This window comes from Urocampus carinirostris, chromosome 5, assembly GCF_059441175.1.
Source record: "Urocampus carinirostris isolate Australia breed hairy pipefish chromosome 5, RoL_Ucar_1.0, whole genome shotgun sequence".
Taxonomy (NCBI): Eukaryota; Metazoa; Chordata; class Actinopteri; order Syngnathiformes; family Syngnathidae; genus Urocampus; species Urocampus carinirostris.
In genome coordinates, this window is record NC_142353.1 from 3,392,221 (window position 1) to 3,413,342 (window position 21,122).

The 21,122-nt window shown below is 38.6% G+C and overlaps 1 protein-coding gene across 6 annotated transcripts in view; it reads left to right on the forward strand.

Annotated features, from left to right (window-relative positions):
* The first annotated feature begins 1,532 nt into the window (after positions 1-1,532).
* grk5l (G protein-coupled receptor kinase 5 like) overlaps positions 1,533-21,122 on the forward strand; it is a 67,172-nt gene continuing 47,582 nt past the window's right edge. For all 6 annotated transcript variants that reach the window (XR_015850454.1, XR_015850455.1, XM_088335352.1 and 3 more), the window contains exon 1: positions 1,533-2,039. Coding sequence is in view for 4 of the 6 variants with exons in the window: in XM_088335352.1 (XP_088191478.1) it covers positions 1,988-2,039 (52 nt within the window). In the remaining 2 variants the exon portion in view is untranslated. The remainder of the gene's footprint in view (positions 2,040-21,122) is intronic.

Genomic DNA, 21,122 nt, shown 5'->3' on the forward strand with positions numbered 1-21,122 from the left:
TCAGAAACTGTAAAATACATATCATGATTCAAACAATGTGATCATTTCTAAATTGACTATCAAATGATTGTTATAACAATGTAAGATATGACAATTCACCGGTGTCTTCTAAGCCTTTGGCTTCAAGCTGCCATTCTTTTTTCCTTTCAGGTCATTTGTTCATTTTTTACTGTGATGTTTGTTGCAACATGATTAAAAAAAAAATACAAACCAAATTATGCTTTCAAAAAATAATATCAAGATTGGAGTTTTATACTAAGGATGAGTGTATATATAATCATATGCAAATAAAAAATAGGTTTACCAAAAATAAGGCTCACAATATTGCAAAATATGGTTTTGCTTGCAAGTCTCATAATTATGGTAGTTATTTCCAAAATATGAGGCTTCATCTGCCACACACACACACATAAATATATATATAATATGGATGTATTATATACATATGTATATATATATATATATATATATATATACACAATATGTATATATTATGTATATGTAATATATATATATATATTATATAATATATACATATTGTATATATATATATATATATATATATTATACATAATATATCTATATTGTATATATACATATATATATTATATTTCCTTTTGAATTTATTTACGCATGTTGCATATATTATTCTCTTAATAGTTTGAATTTCTTTTTTAAAAGGAGCTACAGTAAATGGAATTTGGAGCGTTTTTTACTCTCTGCCACCATCTCCTGGCTTGGCATCATTGCAGCCTCTGTCAGCTCATTCATGGTGCATGTGCAAGTAGGTGCATTTTTTAGACATGCTCGATTAAACTCTTCTTTTTTATATCTTTCCTGAGTGTTAGGGTTTCTTGGGCTGCAGGTTCAAAAGAACTTTGTATAATGGACAACACCAACGAGAATTGTTAATATAATAGATACTGTTATTGTATAGTATGCTGAAAATGTTTGGAGACGGCAATTATGATGACAATGATGATGTCAGTGAAAATAGTGATTGTGGAAGTCATGATGATAAAGATAATGATGACGAAAAAGTAACTGTGCATCCACAGAACTTACTGTATGTAAATATGTATATTCGTGAGGTGTTTGTTAAATACACAGGTATCTAGCTCTAAGACAAATGTTTAGGAATTTGAAGGTGTAGGGTTAAGTAAGCATAATTATTCTTCCTATTCCTTTCCAGATATGTTACGTTAACACTGTTTTTGTTTTTTGAGTTTGTTGTTTAGTTTTCACAATAAAGTTTAATTTATTCATGCTTGCATTTATTCATTCATTCACAAATGAATGAATGAATGCAATATTCCATTGGGTTTGAGATATTAAACTGCTTATTTGGCCTCAATGTGTTTTTTCATTTTTCTTTTTAAATAATCCTTGGTTCGAAAAAGTTGGGGGAAACACTGGAAAGAATGAGCTGTTTTACTTTGAGGGGTCGTTAGAAATGAGTACACTTCCGGAAAGTTTTAGCATCAGTGGGCTTGACTGTTGGGGGCCAGCCTATTTTCGATGACGTACCTATAGGGCAGAGGGGCGCGCTGACGTCCTCTTTGCTGTACTCAGCCAACCTCTGCCGCTAAAAGCCTCAAACGTCAAGCAATCGATGTCTCGCTGTTTAGACGTGCTGAAGAAAATCCACCAAAGGAAGAAATACATATAAGGAAAAACCATTGTTCTTGCTTTTCTGCGCCCTGGGGGTAATTGCATCGCCAAATCACGCATGGGACGCCTTTCCGGTAGTAGAAATGCATCGGCGTACTCTCATCCCACAACCAGACCCATGCCCGAATTCCACGGCGAGCAGAATCCTCAAACCTGTTTCCATCTCATACGGCTTTTTGATGACTAAAATTTGCTGGTCTGCCAACGAGGAGTGAAGACGCTTTTCCGTGCGAGCCCAACGTACGGACGGTGGGTCCACTGCAGACGATTGTGCACCGTGAACCTTCTCGTTCGAGATTTTTTCTCTTTTTTTTTGATGGAGCTGGAGAACATCGTGGCGAATACAGTATTGCTTAAAGCCAGAGAGGGTAAGTAAAAGCACCAAAGATGCAAGTGTATATTTATCAGTGAAACTGTATTGAAAAATGAGTAAGAAAACAGCTTGTTATGGCTGCAGGTAAACCCTGTCAGAGCATTCGCGCACCTTGTTTTAAAGGGACAGTATGTAATATTTAGTAGGGGTGGGATGATATGCTTTCATTGCTTTGGTCACGATTCGATCGTATCACGATACCAAAGTGCCGATTCAATTTTACCACGATTCTAGATAAGAATCTACAAGTATTGAGACATGAAATAATTGATAATTGAGATTTAATTTTCTTCCTAAAGAACACGCAACTTAAACCATAGACTTCTGATGTGTGGTCATGTTTGTCGTGTTACCGCAGTGGATACAGGTCTGTATCGGCGACTTATGCTTTGAGCGAGGACCCAAAATATTTCTTTGTGGTAGCATCTCTAAGTTGCACACTATTCGTGAGCTTCGCTCATTTTTTTAGCAAGTTTCGGTCGCCTTGGGTGCCCGTAGCAGCAAGACCCAAGACAAACATGGTGGCAACTTCTAGGCAGGAAATCCACAAACTAAAAGATATACACATTTCTCATCCTCTGTTTTGTTTCATGAGAATGCACATTGGTATGATAATTCATGTATTTTTACTTAGTATTCATATCAATTTTCTTTTTTTACTGATTGAAAGTTTTTCGTACCCCTAGGAGGCACTAGATATTACATACTGCCCCTTTAACATTATTGACAACGTTTGTACCGATTATCTGGAAAATATTGTCTTTACCCTCAAGCCAACTATTTCTTGAATATGAGTAGGCACTTGGCAGCGCAGTTAGCGCGTGTGCGGCACAGTTCTGAGGTCATGAGAGCAAACCTTCCTGTGTGGAGTTTGCATGTTCTCACACATTTTGTTTTAATTTGCAAATGCAAATATATATGCAGCCAAACAGGTGTGCGGTTAGTTAAATTTCAATTTCCATTGCAATGGTCGTATCCTCTGTTGGGCTCCTTGCTGAAAAGAAGTAATTATTAGTTCGTTTTAAAAGTAGTTGCGTTACCCCCAGATTACTGCCACCCAAAAGTAGTGTATTAATCTGAAAGTAACTAGTTATAAATTACAATATATGCTCACATTGTAGCCAACCTCCTTAAATTGCTTAAAAATTGCCACATAAAAAAATGAATAGAAGAAAGCGTGCACCCAAACCTGTGGAACCAGTGAACCCCTTATACTCCTTGGCATGTGAAATCTTGAAAGCTTGCAAACTAACACAACTGATACTCTCCATATTCATTTTGCCTTCTGTTTTCAAACCACTCAAAAATTTCCTTTTCCATTTCTGGGTAGTATCCAAGATGTTGTCTTCTTTTTTTCAGGCATGGTGTATTGCAGAAATAATTGGACAAATAAAAAGACCAAAATACAGCACTCCTTTACCGTACATTCTGTGCTCACGTTCTCCGTATTGATTTCGTTGATCCTGTATAACCCACGCTCCCTCCCCACATGCCGCCTATTGGTGACACACCCTCTAATTTTAATGTTTTATTTTATAGTTATAAATACTGCTTGGATGTCATTATACAAAAAAGGGATATCAGTAGCGACAAATGATTCTCGTAGTACTCTGTGTTTGAGTAAACGCAATCATAACTGAACTCAGTTGTATTTTTTAGCTAAAACTGAGCACAAGGTTATCAGCGTTCGCTGTAGGCAGATCAAAGATTGTATGTTTATTAGTGAGCATTTGGATAATTGTCATAGATTGGAAGACATTGTAATCCACAATCTGATTTTATAACATAGCAGAGTAACACGCCATGTTGTAACGACAGACGAGTTACCAAATTTTATTAAAAATATGTTTCCGTACCGAGAAAAGCAATTGCATCCTAGGAACGCATTCCTTTGTAATACGTTACTCCCAACACCTGTCAGATAAGAGCAATAGCATTCAAATCAACTTAAATTGGCCAATAAATTGGTCCTTCAGCTCCGAAAACGTAGGATTATCCTCTTGCAATAAAACTAAAACAAACAATTTACAATGTATTGTGACTCCCACTAGACATTTGAGGTGCACCCACTTTATTGATTGCAACAGATAAAACAAAGTGCCTTCAGACAAGATCAATAATCCTGACTTTTAGATGACAGTGCCAAGAATGCATAAAATACATTTGATTGTTTAAAGCGTCATTAAAGCGCCTTTATCATATTACATCACCGGCATTTCTAAATGAGAGAAGGGCTGGGCACAACCACTCTCCTTCATTGGGCATGCAATTCAATATGAATCTTATAAATCATAAATACAACCTAAATAACGTTTTTTTTCTTTGTAAACATTTTGACCTGGATTGAATTTTAAATGTCGCATTCGAACAGCAAAGTCTTCCAAGGACATTACTTGTCACGTTGGCGGCAGATGGGTCCCAATTGAAAGGAAGCAGGAACAGGACAATTTTGTACTCAAAAGAGATGGTTTGATTAACAAGAACAAGGAACAAAGTAACAAACACTCACGTGAAAGGGGAATAAAACCTGGAAGGTGGTGACAGCAAAAGTGGCAACAACCTAAAAAAATCACAAAGCAAAGTTGAAAATAAAATGGACTTTTCCTGACAGCAGGAGTCCACCCTAAAATCAGATTTGATGAGGAATAAGCATTAAAGGGACAGAATGTATTTTTTTGACTACTGGATGTCACTGAATGGTGTACTGAAATGGAAATTGAGTACTTAAAAGCACAAGGAAGAATACAAACTGCAGGGGACTTAGACTGACCAAAACGAACCATTTTACTTCTCTTTTTTTTGACGAGCCTTTTTGATGATATTGGGTACCCAAGGCAGAAGATGACGGACAATTATATCAGCTCCCTTTTTGTGAGGCTCATCTTAAACATATTCTATTATTGCAACATTTTTGACCTAGAAGTATTTTAAATAACGTTTATTTAAATGATAGTTCATGTATTTTTGCTTAATATTTAAATTCCTATTGTCTGTTGGTGTTTTTAACAAATGCGGGGTTTTTTCTACCACTCGCAGGAGATAAATAATACATACTGCCCCTTTGATGCTTGAAGTTTGAACATAGACAGTTTTTGTGTGTTCCCAATTCAGAACTGAGATAATCTTTTTAGACGCCATAAAAATTATTACGCATCATTATCAACAATACTGATATTGTACTCATTCAACAACTCAAGGAGCTTGACAGAGGGTTCAATTATGAGAAAGGCCAGAAGATGGTGGCAGCGAGTAAAAAAGTTCAAAATTCCATACAGCACCACTGGTGTCATCAAAACCATCATTAAATCAAGTTATGCGTTCCTGATTTGGACAATGAAAATATAGACCCTTTCATTTATCTGTCAACATTGTAACATACTCGGTGGGCGGGGCTTAGCCTGGAGGCAAAACAATACTCTTTAACATTTCTAATCAAAGAAAAAGAATACACTTGTGGTTAAATTCATTGAAGCCTAAAGTTTTGACTGAGGCACTCATCAAAAATGCCCAGGTTTGCAGCGCACACATGAGTCTTCTTCATATTTATTTATTATGTCAAACTTAATTTCCATTTTTATCATGTTTTTGCGTCTCTTGATAGCATCATTACAAGTCTTGGGACCCTGTACAACAAAAAATAAAATTTGTTATACAAGATTCTGTGGTGAAAAAAATGAGAGAGAGAGAAAGTCATTGTGGGAGTGAGTTCAGCCAATAGCGCATGAGCATCTTCATCGTGCCGTGATGCAGACCAAAATCTCATAAGACATTGACCAATAACTGACTGGCATCTTAGTAATATGTTGCTCTCATATGGTTTTTCCCTAAAGTAAACAAAAGAAAATTATGACATTACTGCTCCATCACGTTTGTCTTGGATTCAACTTCTTTGCACATACACAAAGAGGTAAGTATTAGTTTTAGGAGCGAGCAGCAGCAAGTCAACTGCAGGAGAGAGAGTGGGAAAGGTGAGAGGAGAGAGAGTGGGAAAGGTGAGATGGCACAACATTCATTTGGACAGGTAACTTAAAATTAGTTTTACCTGGTTATATCAGTATCAGAAATTATTTTCCCCCCATTTTATTATGAATATTTTGTTTGTTTGTACATGATTCAATTGTTTGTTTGTTTGTACATGATTCAAATTGAATCTTTTCTTCCGGCGCCGTCACGAATGGCAGCCACTCCAGCAGCTCCCGTGTTATTTTCGATTGTTCTCAGCTCAGGGATGCTGCTGGAAATGTGAATTTCCCTTCGGGGATGAACAAAGTATCTATCTATCTATCTATCTATCTATCTATCTATCTATCTATCTATCTATCTATCTATCTATCTATCTATCTATCTATCTATCTATCTATCTATCTATCTATCTATCTATCTATCTATCTATCTATCTATCTATCTATCTATCTATCTATCTATCTATCTATCTATCTATCTATCTATCTATCTATCTATCTATCTATCTATCTATCTATCTATCTATCTATCTATCTATCTATCTATCTATCTATCTATCTATCTATCTATCTATATCAGGTAAAAAATAGATTTTTGCTTATGAGTCCATATTACTTATTATATCGGCAAATCATCTTACTTTCTGAGCGTCTGCTAACTGTTAGCATGTTGCCCTAGATGCCAAGGGTAGCCCGGTAAACACCGTATAGGTCGAAACTAAAAACAGTTACCCATTGCAAACAATCGTTGGGTACACAATCCAAGTCATTTACACGATAGATTTAACTATTCATGCATCCATTTTTAGGGTGAGCATCTCTTGATGGCTAACAGTTAGTTGAAGCTAAGAAAATAACAAGATACTTACCGATAAAATGAATAATATGGAACAATAGCAACAATCATAAATGTTTAATTTCTCTTACCTGATAAGAAGTGTGCACTGCAAACCCGAGCATTTTTCATGAGTGCTTCGGTCCAATCTTTTCACTGGTGTCTCCAACCATGTCCAACCGAGTGCTACTTTTTGCTACTCATTAGTGCGTATGGCACCCAGTTTTACATACATTTCTAGAATAATAACTTATCTTCTACTACAGACGCTTCTCTACTTACGAACAAGATACGTTCCGGACGATAGTTGAATTTGTTCGTAAGTTGCTTCAGTGCTATATTTTGTATGGAATTTATATTTAAGGTTTATATAGGTCATTTTAAGGTTTATATAAGTAACCTGTATTGTTTTTTGTACTGAAAAATAAACATTTAAAAAAATAATATGCTATATAAAGAAAAATTAAGTTTAACTTACTTTTGGAAGATGGGCTTCAAGAGTTTGGCCACTTCCTCCTCCATGGTAAAAAGTGGCCGGAAAAAAGCGATCCAACCATTCTCTCTACTGCGTCAAGCTTCCTTATTCCACTTTCATTTCAAATGAAACGGCTCGCCTCTTCTTTACACTTGACACCAAACATATTGAATGGATGCATGAGATACTAAACAATAAAAATGTCAAAGTTCTGGACATACAGTGCAGTATGTTTACACACGAACTGGGACTGTGATAGGAAGAGGAAGCCGGATTTCTTCTTCGGGGTGGATGCTGGGTGAGCTCTCACAGCGCCACATGCCTGTAGCAGCGGAAAGAAGCACTACAGTACTGTCCTGTACTTAATAATAATAATAATAATAATTTCCTTTGTATTGTCATTCTTTGTAACAATGTACACAGAACGAAATGTCGATACACCTGACCCGTTGTAGCGAGTCGATGCAGCCGCAGCCAACAGAGGGCGCCGCCATTATACCAATTAGGTATGTCTCGGCCGAGGCGCGAACCAGCGACCTCCCAGTCTCAAAGCGGGCACACTACCATCTAGGCTACTGAGCTGGACAATACAAAATTTAACTTACAGCAATGTCCGGATATTTTTCGACATCCCGAAAAAAAAAGTTCATATGTACCGTTGTTCGTAACTCAAATGTTCGTAAGTAGGGGAGCGTCTGTACTTACTTTGTTGCTACGATGTTATTACCTGGTTAATTTTTGCCAACTACAAAGAAGAAAAGAGAAAAAAGACAGAAATAAAGAAAAAGAGAAAAAGGGAAGGAAAAAAAGATGGAAATAAACAGAGAGAAGATAAAGAGAAAATGAGAAAGACAGAGAAAGTAAAAGTATAAGAGACTAAGATAAAAAGAGAGAGGAAAAGAGACAGAAAGAAGGAGCAAGAGAGAGAGAAAAGGGGAAAAAAATTGAGGAAAAATAAGTGAGTAAGCTGGATAAACAAAAGGGAGAAAGAGAAAAAAGGGAGGAAAGCAGAAAGAAAGCGAGGAAAACAAAATGAGAGACAAATCTGGGGAGAGAGAGTAAGAGAGAGAGTGAGCGAAAGAGAGGAAATTAAAAAGAAATAGAAAGAAAAACAAAGTAAAAGAGAGAGAGAAAGAAAGAGAGAAAGAGAGAGTTGGAGAGATAAAAAGAGAGAAAGATAAAAATATATACACAGAGTGAAATAGAAGAAGAGTGTTATGTAGGAAGTAGGATACATTTCACTCAAACCATTTAACTAGTAAATCAAAATGACCCACCACTGGTTGGGTATTGTCAGAACAGGTCCGCGGCGACCTCAGCTGCTCCCAGGGGGCATCGTTGTGCCCGCGGGCCACCCTGAACTGAAGCATCTGATGAGTTTCACCTTACGTAGGACTAGCGTTCACTCATGTGACAACACGCTTTGGAAAAAGAATTGCAGCCTGCATGCGTGGGCTTTGCGTAATGAAGTGAAGTAGGAAGCTTCCTTGCTATTAAAAGAGCCCATCAACCTGCAGGTCATACCGGACATTTGTTTGATGGAAGCAGAGCATGTCTTGGTTTAATAAATTCTAAAGTGCAGTTTATGATCCATCACACAACTTGCTTGTACCAGCTTCTCCGTTGCTGCTCCATTGGTCCTTTTCTAGTCTGTGGTTGCATGGGGAGAGGAAAGCCAGCGGTAGTCTTACATCAAGGGATGAGGTGGCCCTTTGAGTTGCAAACAGCATGCTATTTGCAGTGGTTTGTGTGTTCTAACCGTTCGAGCGGGCCAACACTTGATTGCTCACACTCCGCAGCGAAACCTGCCTGCCACAAATTGTTACAGGCAAAATATTAGTTACATGTCCTTTAACCCCTTACCGTTCCTGTGAAATTTGCCTAAAATCCCAATCCAAGACCTAACCAAAGTAAATTAAATGCTGTTCTTGAACAGTTTGGAGAATATGATCGGTTTTGGTCTCTTGTAAAAGGTAACACTCTGAAGTTTTGTCCCATACTAAAATAAAAACTGCAAGTGCTATTTAGACTGAGTAATCTGAGTTGGAATACACAGAAATAGAAGGTTTTTGTTCTCGCCTGATTTTTTTTCCAATCAAATGCCTGCTAAATAGTCTAGCATGGGCATCATAGCTGGAAAACCGGTGAGACAATGGCACAATGTCTTAACTAGCAGCCTGTGAAATTTATGAAAAACTAAACATTGTATTTTACACGTTTTTCTCAGGGTCTAGGCGTTTTCATAAGTGACAATTTGGAGATGACCAGTTCATAACCCTTAAAACTTGACATTCATGTATTTTACTTGGCCAATTTTTAGACATTATGTAAGAGTTGTAAATACTTGACTTCTCTTTCAAGAAGTCAAACCATAATTGCGCACACTTGCGCTTAATAATGGTGCGTAAAAATGAATCGCGATTAGCTTTGCACAAGTTTACTTTTGGCTCTGATTTGAATACACACTGTAAATTTGCACAACTTTGCATTGGGAATTTCATTGGCTAACCAATATGTATATCTACAATTGAATCGGTCACTATTGCCTAAAGATTTTTGAAGCCAAATTGGTCATGACGTTTTTTTTTTCCTCTCAATACGAGCCCTCTTATGTTGTCACAGGAGTGTTGTCAATCAAAAGTTCAGAGACTATACCTTAAGTCATCTGACGAGTCTGTTTATTTTTTAAAGAAGAGGTCTGAGCCAAACAGACTGCAACAACTATGGTCGTCAAATGAATCAGGAACTCTTTTAGGCTGATTTTTTTTTTAATGTGTAGGCCTTATCGTGTGTCTCAGAGGAAAAATTTGACACGGTTAGATTCACAGGACTCTTGTGACTATAAACAGACCATATTTTCAGTGAATCCTGTCATGAGTTGAAGTTCCCAGCACTTTTGGGTGAGACATCCTGTTTTTATATTTTTCGGGTATTTTGTTTCAGACTGAACGTGATGTTTCTCTGTTGAGTATATTTTGAAATGGTTAGCATGTCTTGAATTCCAAGAGATATCCAATGATTTGTGGCATGAGGTATTTCGGTGACAGGTGACATTGATTTTGCTTGACCAGCAGTCACTATTGGCTAAAGATTTTTGTTTGTTTTGTTTTTAATTTCCAAAACAGACCCTCATAGGTTGTCACCGGCTAAGGAGTGTAATAAAATCTTGTAATTGGCCAAGAGTGCTGTCAATCATAAGGTCAGAGGTTAACTGAAGCAGTGACAACAAATAATCTAATGAGTCTGTATATTTCTGAAGGGGAGTACTAGAGCCAAACAGCTCGTCAAACAAGGCAGGAATGATTTTAGGCACATTTCTTTCATTATCGTGTGTTTTGGAGTAAATATTTTATACGGCTAGATTCACTGGACTTTTGTGAATGTAACCACGCAATATTTCCATGGAATCAAGTCATGAGTAGAAGTTTTCTGCACATTTGGGTGAGTTACTACTTTGTAGTTTTTGGGTATCTTGTTTCAGACTGATGGTAATGTTTCTGTTATGAGTATGTTTTAAATTATCTTCAATACCAAGAGTTTAAGCTTTTAAATAATATGTGGCATAAGGTATTTCTGTGACTGGTGAAATTGTGAAGACACGACTTTGTTAATCAACGTTTCACCATTGGAACATGAAGGGGTTAAATATTCACAGTGGGCTGGACAATTAATCAGAATAAAATAGAAAAGAATAGAATAGAGTTGTCTTTATTGTCATTGATATTAACGTTGTGAAACACAGCAGCCAATTCAATTAAACATGACACTCCAGGATAAACAGTTTAAGACATTGAAGACAAAAAAGAAAAATCAGAATGGGCAAAAAAATAATAATTGCAACGTAGTGCTTAGAAAACTGGCCTAAGTTACAATAATAATTAACTGGAAAAATAGTGCATTTTTACAAAAGTGCAAAGAAACTACATACAATAATATTTAGCAGCAGCACTTTAAAACACTCAACATGATTCACAATGTATTTTTAGGTATTTTCTCAGTTCTGTGCTATAGCAAATATTTTTTCACAGTTTCATTTAGCAACAACAAATAGAGAAGAAAAAATAAATAAATTGCTGGCTATGTTTTCACTGTTTTGTGCTTTCGTTTTGGTAGGGATAGCCTTAAAAATGAAGTTGTCTATGGGCCTGTTTGTCAAATGATTTACATGAATTTGTCGTTTTAAGAATAATTTAAAAAGTGTTAAAAAATGAAGTAAAGGGTAGGAATTCAAGAGAAGACCAATTTTGTTCGTTTTTAATTATTCATGAAGCCCTAATTTCAGATTCCTAATTGGGATCAAATTTTGTTTCACTTTTTCTCTGCTAAAACTAAGCATTGTAGGTGACGAACTTGGTGGTGTACGTGCAGCCATGGTTAAAATACTTTATTTACACTGGAAACTATGAACACAATACACAATCCGTCTTGGTTTTCTCCATTCTCCATTGTAATAAGAAGATGAAATAAAATGCCTTTTTGTATGTCATCTACTGTATATCACTGATGGTCTTGCGTTTAGGATTTGGCGCTCTCACCGAGGTGACCCGATTTGATTGCGGTTCCATTCAATTCTATTTTTCGACATTGCACACATAAGATAACTTTGAGTAGTTGTTTTTTAAGTAATCTTAATTACTCAAAGAGGGTGCTGATTATCAAACAATGCTTAAATAGTTATGTTGGCATTCAATAAAGATAATTACTCACAATCAACACTTTTTATATCTTGCACAAGCCTTTAATGTTAAAGGCACAGTGTAGATTATAGGACCACTAGATGTTCTGTATGGTGTAGTGCAACCTAAAACAAGTGCTAGAAAGCACAAGGAAGGAACCAAACTCTGAAGACTCAAAGTGACCAAATTGCACCATTTTCCTTCTCATTTTCTTATTTTTTGGGGTATCCAATGCAAAAAGATGGTGGACAAAGATCTCAGCTCCTTTTAGGTAAGGCTCATGTTCTTTAAAATAAATGCTAAGAGCTTAACGTAACTGCATTTAAAAAAATGCACATTTTATGATAGCTTATGTATTTTTGCTTAATGATTTAAATCAATATTGGTTTCTTTTTTACCTCTACGAAGCACTAAATAAAAGCTTCCACACTTGTAACAGGAACTTGGTGGGGGGTTTGATATTGGGGAAACAATCTTTGACGGGATGTTGTGTATTATTTAGCGTCTCCTAGTGGTAGTAAAAACTTACTTTATTGAAAATAAGACAATATTGATAGAAATGACAAGCAAAACAACATTAAATATCATAAAAGCCTCTATTGTATGTGTATTTATTTTACATAACATGAGGCTCACCATGAGCTAACATGATTACCACCCCATCTTGCTGAAAAGGGTCCAGCAAAAACCTTATAAAATGCTGGCCAACAAATAAGAAAATTGGTGCGGTTTGTTCACTTTGAGTCTCCTTGTGCTTTGTAGCACTCCCCTTCGGTTGCAATGCACAATCCAGCGACATCCAGTGGTCAAATATTAAACAGCCACCCTTTAAAACTTTGATCTGAGACAAAGCAGTGGCTAAAGACAGGCTGACTTTTCTCAAACTATGAGCGTATCTGAAATAACACATTTCTGTGTCTTTTTTCCATCCATCCATCCATTCTCTTCCGCTTATCCGAGGTCGGGTCGCGGGGGCAGCAGCGTTAAAAGGGAAGCCCAGACGTCCCTATCCCCAGCCACCTCCTCCAGCTCATCCGACGGGACCCCGAGGCGTTCCCAAGCCAGCCGAGAGACATAGTCTCTCCAATGTGTCCTGGGTCGCCCCCGGGGCCTCCTGCCGGTGGAACATGCCCGGGACACCTCCCGAGGGAGGCGTCCAGGAGGCATCCTTATTAGATGCCCGAGCCACCTCAACTGGCTCCTCTCAACGCAGAGGAGCAGTGGCTCTACACCGAGTCCCTCCCGGATGACTGAGCTTCTCACCTTATCTCTAAGGGAGAACCCAGCCACCCTGCGGAGGAAACTCATTTCGGCCACTTGTATCCGGGATCGTGTTCTTTCGGTCATGACCCAAAGTTCATGACCATAGGTGAGGGTAGGAACGTAGATCGACCGGTAGATCGAGAGCTTTGCCTTTCGGCTCAGCTCCCTCTTCACCACGACAGACCGGTACAGGGTCCGAATGACGGCAGACGCTGCACCGACCCATCTGTCGATCTCCCGTTCCATCCTACCCTCACTCGTGAACAAGACCCCGAGATACTTGAACTCCTCCACTTGGGGCAAGACCTCCTCCCCGACCTGGAGGGAGCATACCACCCTTTTCCGACTGAGAACCATGGCCTCGGACTTGGAGGTGCTGATCCTCATCCCGGCCGCTTCACACTCGGCTGCGAATCGCTCCAGCGAGAGCTGAAGATCACGGCCTGAGGAAGCCAACAGCACCACGTCATCTGCAAAAAGCAGTGACGCAATGCTGAGGCCCCCAAACCGGACTCCATCCCTCCCTTGGCCGCTACCCAGCTCTCTGCGCACCCGACCCCTTTGGCCCCTCCTACAGGCGGTGAGCCCATGGGAAGAGGGTCCCAACGTCGTCCCTTTGGGCTGTGGCCGGCCGGCCCCCGTGGGTAATGGTCCGGCCACCAGGGGCTCGCCAGCGGACCCCACCTCCAGGCCTGGCTCCAGAAGGGGGCCCCGGTAACCCGCGTCCGGGCCAGGGAAATCGAGGACCAAAGTTTTGTGTCATCATAAGGGGTCTTCTGATCTGCGTTTTGTCTGGCCACTCACCTAGGACCTGTTTGCCATGGGTGACCCTACCAGGGGCTTAAAGCCCCCGACAACATAGCTCCTAGGATCATTGGGACACACAAACTCCTCCACCACGATAAGCCATTTCTTGACAATTTTAAAGAATAAGTATTAGTGAAGTTTGCAATACAATTCTGTTTAGTGCCTCGTAGTGGTACAATAAAAACTTGAATTCAGTCAAGATAAAAGACATTGATTGAAATATTAAGCAAAAATGCATCAACTATAATACCAATGTTAATTTTAATTTAAAAAAAATCGTAGGTAGAGAAATCTGTATCCATTTCAGTTCGTGGAATCCCTGTCCAAAAGTCTTTGCCAAGTTTGTCTCGGGTCTTGCTGATGCGGGCACCCGAAGTGACGTTAACTCGCTATGTGTACTGAATGATGAATACAAAAATCCCAAAGCTCCCGATTCGTCTGTTCAAGTCACACAGAAGCAATATCAAGAGCAAACAGCGAGGGAACCTGGAGAGATTCCTTAATGGGCAGTGTAAAGTAACAATTAGTTCAAATAGTTTAGCTTTGCATACAACGACTACGAAGAAAAAAACTTGACTCAGAATAATTGAGTATAATCTTTTCTACTAAACGCAAACAAACTTCTTCTACCAGTGCTATGTCAAATCTCATTGCATACAAGGTTTCACAACGTAGACATCAATGACCATACAGACAATTCTAATTTTCAGCCAAGTAAAAATAGGACAAGGGGGGCTGTGAGTCCCATGTATCGAGAAGCACAAAGCTAATAACATGGCTAGCAGAAGCAGTCTGAAAATGATTCTAAAATCATGAGATGAATAAAACAAAGTGGTGCAATCTTTTTTTCAAAACACAAACTCACAATACTCTTACCAGTGCGGCGACTTGTGCTTTGAGCGAGGACCCAAAATATTTCTTTGTGGTAGCATCTCTAAGTTGCACACTAATCGTGAGCTTTGCTCATTTTTTTAGCAAGTTTTGGTCCCCTGGGTGCTTGTAGCAGCAAGACCCAAGACAAACATGGTGGCGATTTCTAGGCATGGATTCCACGAACTAAAAGAAATACAAATAGCTCGACCTATGATTATTATGAGAATAAACATTACTATGAAAGTTCATATTAATTTGCTTAGTATTCATATTACGGATTTTTTTTCTTACCACTAGGAGGCACTAAATATTACATATTGTCCCCTTTAAGAGACAATTACATTGTTGAAATGTTAGTGTTTTTTTTTCATGTGTTTCATATCGTCCCTAAAGACAAAAATGACTCATTTTCCAATAGCCTACTCAGAAGCAAACATAATAATATGAAAGCGATCACGATGACTGTTTTACATAAAATACAGTAGTGTGCTCCATCAGTCAGATGCAGCCCATCAGCTTTCTAATCAAATTGATTGTTACGTAACTGAGTGGGCAACTGCCATCCGATCTACATCTTCCTGTGGAGTGGCTCTCTGGTCTTGCTGTAAGATACTTGATGGATAATGAGTGCATGCCGTGAAACAAAACGCCGTGATCTTTCAGCGTGGTCGTCCACGTATCAGTTGACTGCTACTCAATGCACTGACAATGCCGTCACTGTTTCTTCGCTACACGTTGAATGAGAGATTGCCGGTGTGACAGCTGAGCAACAGAAAGAAAAGTATTCAGACCTTACTCTGCATAATGTGTGACTGATATTTTCTTGCTCATGCCTATTTAACAGTGTTTTACATTTTAACCCTTTAACTTTCGATAGCCCGCCAGTGGGCCTGCCAGAGTGTTGATGAACAAATACTAATACCAGTTACTGAAATGCGTCATGCCACATATCATTAGAAAGTTTAACTCTTGGGATTCAAGATATGCTGACCAAAATGTATTACTCACATAAACATCATTATCAGTCTGAAACAAGATACTCGAAAACTATAAAGCCGTCTTAGCTCACCAATTACCTCCCCTGGCAGTCATCAAATGAGTTAAATGCCTACAACCATAGAGTCGTTACTTCCAGGGCTGTCCAGTGAATCCAACCGTGTAAAATATTCACTCCAAAACACACAACAATGCCGACAGATTAAATAAATCCGCCTAAAAGCATTCCTGCATCCTTTGATGATCCCTGTTGATATCGTTCATTACACTCCAAAACTCCCCTTTAAAAATAAACGGACTCGTAAAATTATTCCCAATATGTTCGTTAGCCTCTGACCGTGTCAGCCAATAGCAGGCTTCTTTCAGGGTCCACAGCCCGCACTAGCCTATATCGATAAAACCGAGACCGCCTTTTTTTAGCTCCGAATATCTTTAGCCAGTAGTAGTATAAAGGATAATTGACACATTGGTTAGCCAATTAAATAGCCAACATAAATATATGCAATTTTTCAATGTGTATTCAGATCGGGGCCAAAAATAAACATGTGTAATTGCAACTCTCGATCAATTTTAATGCACCATTGTTACGTGCAAGTGTGCACTATCATGGATAGACTTCTAGAAAGAAAAGTCAAACATTTGAAACTCTTTCAAAAAGTCTTACAAAATAGCCAAAGTATAGTGTTTGTATAGCTGTAAAACTGTCGTCTACAAACGGCCACTTTTGAAAATGGCGAGACCTACCCTAGGAAAAATTTGTTAAATACAATGTTTACTTTTTCAGATTGTGATCAAATTTGACAAGGTACCAGGTAAGGCTTCAAGCTATTGTTCCACCTTTTTTCAAGCCAAGATGCCCATGCTACACGCTGGCATTTGATTGCAAAAGAAATTCAGGCGAGAAAAAAACTCTTCTACATTTTTGTGTCCTAACTCGGGTTACGCAGTGTTAGTAGAACTTGTAGTTATTATTTTAATTGAGCACAAAACCTCAGAGTGTTACCTTTCAAAAGAGGCCAAAACCGTTCATTTTCTCCAAAGGATTCAAGAACAGCATTCAATTTACTTTGGGGGCGTCTCGGATTGGGATTTTAGGCGAATTTTACAGGAATGTTAAGGGGTTAATAAAAGCCAGTGTCATATATTTCTTTGGGTGAATTCCTATTCGTTAATGTAACCCGCACCCCAGTGTGTGTGTGTGTGTGTGTATACATTGCTTTCCCATTCACAACTTCTGGCGGCAGCGGTTGTAGATTCTAAAACAAGCAAACGTCACTGACTGTTGAAATGAATGAGTGCACGGGGTGGGGGGGGCTCGGCTGGAGTGCTACATCCAGATGGCCTCACTAAATTTATGGCAGCAGAGCAGGAGTACGTGTATTTAGTTTGAGCTATTACTCACTCAATTCCACTGGCAGTCTCATTGTGTTTCTTGATCATTTCATTTCATTTTTGGATGTTCCTTGTTTGAAACAAGAGGTTCAGTAATACTGTGCTTGGTGTAACTCATTTTTGATGGAGAAAACAACAATCAGCAGGAGATTCACCTCTTTTTTTCTCCAAAAATGCTTAAATTGTTAACGATTCAGATGCCTCAGCTACTTGCATTTTTTTTGCCCTTATTCATTATTTGTTGTACAAGATATCATCCTACATGTCACACATAATAGATAGTTTTTTTTGTTTTTTTTTTTAATTGTACCTACTTGTTTTATTTATTTTAACACATGTTTGTCTCTGGAGTGTCTGCTGAACCATCAAAAGTAAATAAACAAGACAACAGAATCTATTTTTCTTACAAAAAAAGAATATGTTCTCGAGGTGTTTGCACTTGCGGCTCAGTGTTACAAAATAAAAGGGGTTTGTGAATATAGTAAAAGCTTAGCTTCAAGACCGGTCAAAGTTTTAGAGTGAAAGAGACATTACGACAAAGTGGTGGTATGCTTATCATGAATAGGACACACTCTCTACGTTGCTCTAGGTACATTTTTGTTAGTCATGGTTTTGTCAACATGTTTTAAGTTTACATAGTTTTTTTATGAATTGGTGATTCCATGTGCCTCACTGTCTGATAAACAAGGTGGTTTTTGGCCTAACTGATAAAATCCATACACATGATTTCAATGAAAGGGATTGTTTAAGAACAAACTATTTAATATGTCCCAATAGCACATTGCACTTAAAAACACAGGCAATCAATTGAAGAGTTTCAGTTTCAATTTCAATCTGATCATAAAACGGACAAAAGAGGACAGACGATGTTGGTATCAGCCATACTCGGGCCAATTCTAAAACTGTTATTTTTAAATAAGGCAGATACCAAAACCTGGTATTTTTTTGTTCACGCCCATAATCTTTTTTTCTAGATTTTTTTTTATGCAAGCAACGGATGTGAACGCTCATATTAGAAAAAGCACACATTTTACTTTTACATTGTTTTTCAAAACCATTCGTCTTGCTTGCTAAGATGTTGTCGTATAATGAAATAAAATTGGCCATTTGAAAGGCTGGGCCTTTTACTTTTTTGTTTAATCTTTATCACCTATTGTGGTGATTGTGAGTAGTAGTTGTTAATTGGTTGCATAAAAAAGCAATCCGTACAAAATGGAATGCACTACTTTTTTTACAACCTGCACCCAAGAGATAAAATCATAGCTATGAGATTTATAACTGTGCAAATGATTTGCATGGCACTGTGTTGTGTGGTGCAAAGACTAGTCCCACAGCGCACAGCGTGGTGGCTGGATGCCGGACAAACATGGTGGCGGCCTAAGTGTGGATTCCACTGTGTAAAAGAAATACAAATGTCTCAATCTGTGATTTTTTTTAAAAATTGAATTAACATTGGGATGATAGTTCATGTATTTTTGCTTAGTATTCAAAACATTCCTTTTTTTAATGAATGAATGTTTTTGGACCATTTGGAGGCACAAAATATTACACAATAGGTCTGCACGACCAACCAAAATCTAATTGATGTTGGTATGTGACATAGTTCGATTGTGTAATCGCAAGACACTGCGGTTTGAACCTTTTGTGAGCAGACAGCAACCATATTAAAACTCCCCACAAAAGGGCACTGTTTTAATAAGGTTAATAAGGTTCCAATATGAGTAACCCACATGTTTATCTCATCTCATCTCATTAGCTGCACCGCTTATCCTCAGTAGGGTCGCGGGCGGGGGTGCTGGAGCCCATCCCAGCAATCATCAGGCAGTGGGCAGGGGACACCCTGAACTGGTTGCCAGCCAATCGCAGGGCACACGGGGACAGACAACTCGCTCGCTCATTCACACCTAGGGACAATTTGGACCGGCCAATTCACCTGATATGCATGTTTTTGGAATGTGGGAGGAAACCGGAGTGCCCGGAGGAAACCCACGCAAGCACGGGGAGAACATACAAACTCTGCACAGAAAGTCTGGAGCTGGATTTGAACCCACGCAGGAGGTTTCCATGACTTGAACTGCGCCGCCGTGCTGCCCCCACATGTTTATTTTAAGGATAATTTTAGTACTTTCTTTTTTTATACAGCTTACATGGTAATGTGAATAAAAACAACAGTTCATTTTTCTACTCTTGGGAGTAATCTAGAAGAAGTAATAATATTTCAAATCCAATTAAATTTTATTCAAGGGGATTTTTCTGGGATTTTAACAACACAGTGGTGGGTAATTTTGACCCGAGGTCTATAGGGGGTCAAGTAAGTACTCACGAAAAAACAAAACTAGCACGGAAAATTCACTTTTGTTTTTTAAAACAAAAATCGCATCAAAATTGCTTACTAGTCTGAAAAATCGAAAAAAATCGTGCAGCCCTAATACACACTGTCCCTTTAAAAAATTACAAATCACAGTAGGGTTAACGTTGAGCTGCTGAGATACTGAACCACAACAAGTCACAGCAGGCGGCCAGCTAACCAATTACTTGTGAATAAAAAAAAAATCTAAAAAAAACAGGCTGTGCTACCTTGTGAAAGTGATAAAAAAAATTCCTTACATTACCCTATTAGTCTAAATTGACATTTTGTAGAATACGAGTTATGCCCAGGCTCAATTTTGGCCTGGCCAATGTGTTGCAAGGAAACATGATATGTTGTGAGTTGTATTGACTCAACGCTGCTCATCTAGTGTGACACGCACAATTTGTTGGCTGGAATCTACAATGTTACGCAACCTCCACATCAAAATTGTGTCATGTATTTGGTTGTCCTGTGACACGCGCTAAGACAACCTACGATTGTTATGTCAGTGTCGACCAATGGGAAGACACTTTATTGTAGAGATTAGATCGGGCCTAAAAATTCCAGCCCAGTGTGTAAAGCCTGACCCAGACAGAGCCCGACCTATTACTTGATTTGAGGGACCGAGCCTGAAGCAAATCCGAATTTTCATTTTTAATTTGGGAAGGAGGAAGGGTGATTTCTGCAGACTCCGGATAATAGAGCTTTATATAAAATCCACACACCCACACTTTACCTTTAAACGTTCTCATAGTGTCCGTTACTCGCGTAACAACAACACACAGACACAGTAATACAAGTGTTAGTGCTTAAAAAGAGAGACGGAGTACTAATATGTCCACCTTACTACAACAACGCATCCTCACGAGCAAAGCGCTTGTATTTAAAAATGCAGCGAGAGTAAAACTGAGAAATGAGGCGCCATTAGCGAAATGCCATTGGCCAATCGTGCCATTATCAAATGGCGCTGTCCCTTGAAGGGCAGACCCCATTTTCAGAGTTGTTTCAAATTGTGTTAATCACGTGTTTGGGAACACATGGCCATTCAAGGTTTTGCAATCTCATGTTGTCATTAAAGGTTTTCAATGGATATGTGAAAAGTAATGCATGCTTAAAGAAAACAGCATCCCCATGCAAAAGATACGGTGAAAAAGTACTCTCGCAGTCACAACACCGGTGCTAAGGAATATGGCACCAACCTTAAAACCATAATGCAGCTAATCAGGGGTGACACTTGCTATAGCGCTAGATGTGCTTTAGACCAGCAGTCATAGAGGCACAGTTGATAATAACTATTGGAATAAATATCCACATACTGCATAACGCAGATTCTTTTATATAGGTATTTCATATACAATCAATGCCCCCCATTTAATGTTCTCATTGTGTCCTCTACTACCCATTTCTTCTAACCACACACACACACACACACAGAGCACAACGCACTAT